Source organism: Otolemur garnettii, unplaced genomic scaffold (genome assembly GCF_000181295.1).
Source record: "Otolemur garnettii isolate 467f Iridium unplaced genomic scaffold, OtoGar3 scaffold00178, whole genome shotgun sequence".
NCBI classification, from domain to species: Eukaryota; Metazoa; Chordata; class Mammalia; order Primates; family Galagidae; genus Otolemur; species Otolemur garnettii.
In genome coordinates, this window is record NW_003852573.1 from 304,427 (window position 1) to 309,505 (window position 5,079).

At 37.3% G+C, this 5,079-nt stretch overlaps 1 protein-coding gene across 1 annotated transcript in view; it reads left to right on the forward strand.

The window, feature by feature from the left end:
- The window catches only part of HSD11B1 (hydroxysteroid 11-beta dehydrogenase 1), a 35,226-nt gene extending 30,757 nt beyond the window's left edge, over window positions 1-4,469 (forward strand). The window contains exons 5-6 of the mRNA XM_012811859.1: window positions 2,269-2,412; window positions 3,819-4,469. Of these exons, the coding sequence (XP_012667313.1) occupies window positions 2,269-2,412; window positions 3,819-4,054 (380 nt within the window). The 3' untranslated portion in view covers window positions 4,055-4,469. The remainder of the gene's footprint in view (window positions 1-2,268; window positions 2,413-3,818) is intronic.
- The last annotated feature ends 610 nt before the right edge of the window (window positions 4,470-5,079 follow it).

Genomic DNA, 5,079 nt, shown 5'->3' on the forward strand with positions numbered 1-5,079 from the left:
TGTTCCATAAATCTACCACTCCATTTTTGTGCCAGTACCATGCTGTTTTGATCACTATAGATTTATAGTGTAGCCTGAAGTCTGATAATGTGATACCTCCTGATTTGTTCTTATTTTTGAGTAATGCATTTGCTATTTAAGGTTATTTCTGATTCCATATAAAATGAAGTACTATTTTTTCAAGTTATTTAAAGTATAACAAAATATACTTTATGGTACTTTAATAGGGATTCCATTAAATCTGGAGATTGCTTTGAGTAACATGGACATTTTAATAATGTTGATTCTTCCCAGCCATGAGCATGCTATGTTTTTCCATTTGTTAACATCTTCAGCTATTTCTTTTCTCAGAGTTTCATAGTTCTCTTTATAGAGATCTTTTACACTTTTACAAAAAATATTATCACCTAGCCCCTGTTAGGTCATTCCACATTTCTGTTTCACCATAATTGACATTTAGCTTTTCCAATTCTAGACATCACTTATGAATTCCATTTAGGAGGAAAAAAGAAGGACAAAGTGTAAAAGCTACATTCCACCTGAATCCATCTAATTCATCAGGAAGTCAACAGCTTTGCTAGAAACTCCACCTGTTAGATTAGTCATTGGCCAAAACTATATCACATGGCCAATTAGAGCAACAAAACCTTGAGGAGATGAATATTTTAATCCAAGTACTTTGCTATCCAGAGTGAAGTCAGATTCTATTAATAAAGGAGGAGAAATAAAAATTGGATTAAAAAGACTGCCATAATTTTTCATCTAGAATATTTTTGCTACATGATATAAAATAAGAAATTAACTTAACTTTTTCTAATTAGTTAACCAACTTTCCCAGCATCTTTATTGAATAAGCCATCCTTTCTTCATTGATTTGTCACACAGAACTACATTATAGAAAATATATAGAATTTCCAATTCCAGTAATACCAGAGTGGTACCTAAAGAGCATCTTTCCTCAGGATGTTTATAAACATCCTATGACCTTTTGAAAAAAATATAGACAACAACCATCAAAAACACTAAAGAATAATCAAAGCAGACAGAAACTAAAGGGTTACTGACACATGGAAGAAGAAATGACACCAGGATACTAGGCGACTTTCCCAATTTTATAGCTGTATGCCCAAGGGCAGCCCCAATCAGTGTCATATTCTGGGATAGAAACCTCACATCTTACTAGCTTGAAGAGTTGAAGGAAAGAGATGGAAGTTACTATAGCTGCCAGAAAGTAAAGGGGCATATCCTGGAAATGGCAGAGCCTCAGTGAGGAAACGCTAAATTCTATATATAATCTTGGTCTACATTTTTAGTTGTTCTCTGACCTATGCATGAATAGTACAGACACAAAGCATCCAAGTTAATATCCTAATAATTAAACAGAGATTTCAGCTGATACTTACTCCAAGAGACACAGAGTTTCACCCATGTTAACTTCTCACTTAAAAAAAAAATAAGCATCCTCTGGAGGAATAGCACAAAATCCAGAAACTCCTCAATATATCATTTACAATATCTAGGATACAATAAAAATTATTCCATATACAAGAATGGTAAAATGTGACCCATACTTGGTAGGAAAGGCAATAAAGATCAATCTTAAAATGACCCAGATTCTAGAACTGGCACACAGGATTTTAAATTAGCTGTTGTAACAATGCTCAGCATAAGGTCTTGGGTCATTTCTATTCCCTCCTCTCATAAAGGGTATAAATAATAGGTTATCCTATTAGGCATATGTCCACATATGCTCAAAAAAGCTGTAACGAGAATTAACTAGGCTGGCAAAAGTTTAAAAAAATAGTTATTTTGGGTAAAAAAGCAAAGACAGGTTTTTATCCCCTTTGTGAAGAAAGTAAAATACACCCTTTCCATTATCAATGACAGGTCACTGAGTTGACAGCTCTTATCAAGCCCTTGGATCCCTGGCTCTCTAAGGTTAAAAGTGGAAGAGTTAGCAGACAGGAAAATACATGGCTCCTTTGTACCCCAGTTTATTTACCACCCTTAACTAAAAACCTAACAAATCCCTCTTCAATGAAGGCTGTCCTGCAGCCCACCCTTACCTTGTACCTTCAATACTTTAATGTTTTTCCTTTTAGAATTTAATACAGCAGGATAATTTCTATAGAGAATAGAAATAAACTAAGATTCCAAGGAGTAAAAAGGACTCCACAGGGTTACAAAGCCTGCTACAGATGAAGATTGGCTCTGTCAGAAGCTGAAATGGGCCACCTTATTAACCCATTTCTTCAATCTATCATTTAGGGAAAATAGCTCATCCACTAGTTGCTCCATATTCTGCAAGCAAGTTTGCTCTGGATGGGTTCTTCTCCTCCATCAGGACGGAATACTCAGTGGCCAAGGTCAATGTGTCAATTACTCTCTGTATTCTCGGCCTCATAAACACAGGTAAGGTCAAGACATTAGAATAAATGATGTGCAGAGGGACTGTGCGCCTTCCTACTGTGGGTAAAGAAGAATGCTGAACTCCCTGACATATGTGGAATGCACTAAGAACAGAAAGCACTGGCTCTCTCATTCAATAAGCACTTACTTCTGTCACTAGTGGAGCCTCTGGCCACTCTTTTACCCTCCTTTCCATTTTGACCACCAAGTTTGCAGAGTATCACCACATCCATCACCAGACCCTTTTCTAAATACCTTCTAGCCTTATGGATACTCAATAGCCATTACCTTTGTATATGAGACTTAGCAAACACAAGTTTGTTTTTCTTAATAAGACATGTTGATATCATGAACCCTTTGGTAATGACTCATTGAGAAGGATACAATATCATTTATGGGGGATCCTTGCCAAAAATACTTTAATCATAAGAGAACAGTGGACAAACCCAAATCAAGGAACACTTTACAAAACAATTGATCAGTACTCTTCAAAAATGTCAAAGTGGGGAGAGACCAAAGCAAGCAAGCAAACAAACAAACAAAATGTTGAAGAGCTGGAGGGAAAAAAGAGGGAATTACTATTGATTAGATCCAGGAATATAAAGAGGACATTAATGAAAAAATTAGGTCTGGAGTTTAGTTAATAATATTGTATCAATTCTATTGTTGTATCTACTCTAGACCATTGCACAATGGTTATATGTGGTATTACAATCAGGATGAGCAGGGTGTGGAATATAAAGGGACATTTTGCACAATTTTTACAGCTTTTCTGTAAGTCCAAATACAAGTTTATCTAAAACACGTGGTGAATATTATAAGAAAATCTTATTTAAAAAGTAATTGAGTAGAAGTCACAGAACAATTGAGAGAGAGAGAGAGACAAGGACACGGAGAGAAACAAGACAGGGATGGAGAAAGAAGCTGTGTAAGAAGGGCATGAAAACTTGGAAGGAGAGAGGAGTGAAATCAGTGTTGACAAGGGAGCAAACGTTGGGTTCTTGTCTATCTCTTCCTCTTACAAGACAGTAAGTCATTATCACACAACACTCTGTATTTGCCCACTGATACTTCCCATTAACTACTATTCTTCCATATGATTCCCCTGGCCCAGCCAAAACACCCCAGAGAAAAGTAGGATTCAGATCTCGCAACTAATCACCTCTAACTGGCCCCATCCCTCTCCATCCAAAAATGCAGGACCCCTATTAACGTTAAGGCCTCTCTTTGCCCAACAGACTCTAAACATACCTAGTCTTTCTATGTATTCCCTAGAGGGCCTGTGAGGCTCACACAGCAAAACACCAGCAAACAGCCCCTGACAGCTAAGCTGTCTGTGTCTGCAGGCCGTCCATCACGTAGATGGTCCTCATCTCAGATAACCCTACTCTTCTCTTGTCATTCTACAGACACAGCCATGAAGGCAGTTTCTGGGATACTAAATATGGAAGCAGCTTCAAAGGAGGAATGTGCCCTGGAGATCATCAAAGGGGGAGCTCTGCGCCAAAAGGAAATATATTATGACAGGTCACCCTGGACCAATCTCCTGCTAGAAAATCCAGGGAGGAAAATCCTGGAATTTTTATCCTTAAACTATTATAACATGGATACATTCATAAACAATCAAGAATCCCCTCAGGGCTAGGCATGATGAGAGGGGTCTTGGGACTGTTCTGCCTGATATTTATCTGGGTTCTGTTCATGAAGGCATCTTCCCAGAGGGATAAGTAGAGTATACCCAGAGAAATGCAAGTCATGGGTCTCATCTGATAATTGAAAGGAGTTCCTCTAACACTTGCACAGTGGAAATGTGATTATAATGAATGTCATGAACCACTGCAGACTGCAGCTGTAAAACCGACAGCTACCATAGGTGTAATTACAAGGTAGTTATATCCAATTTATCCCTTATATATAATAATATGTGATGCTTAATACAATATTAATTATAATAAAGGTCATATAAACTTTGTAATTCATAATTGGTAACTATAACATTCAGTATGGTTTCTTTAAAACCATAAACTATACAAATGAAATTTTTCAATGTTCCTTTCTTATTTCATGGTCTGAAACTTTTACATGTTCCCTAGCTGAAGAAATTATCCTACTCGTCATTTGATGGGCATCATGTCCGTATCATTTCTGTATATTTCAGATATTCCTTATGTAACTGTATATTCCTCCTCTGGGAAGGAAGATACCTGCACATGAGTGGACAACCCCAGGGAAATGGAGGCCCCTAGAAACTTGAGCTACAGAACCTACTGCTCTCAACGTACACTAAGCATCTCTACTTTATACATGACCACTAAACTGTACATTGGAAGTCTGGAAAGGAGGCATTGAAGTTCAAATCCTGCCACTCACTTACTTGGACATTTATTCATTCAACAAATATTTATCAAACACTTGCTAGGTATCACCTGACTATGACCAAATGGGAAACAAAACAAGTATATTAACAACTCAGCCAAACCCTATACTGTCCAGAGCCCAATAGTGAGACTTAGCACCCTCAAATTGGGTAATTTTAGTAGAGTTTAATAAAAAGGAAACTATTTATAAAACTATAGGCAAGGAATAGGGAAATCACAAGTGATAATACAGTTGCAACTGTTTCTACCCAAGACCCATAGGGACAAGGAGAGAGACCTTATAAAAACCGAG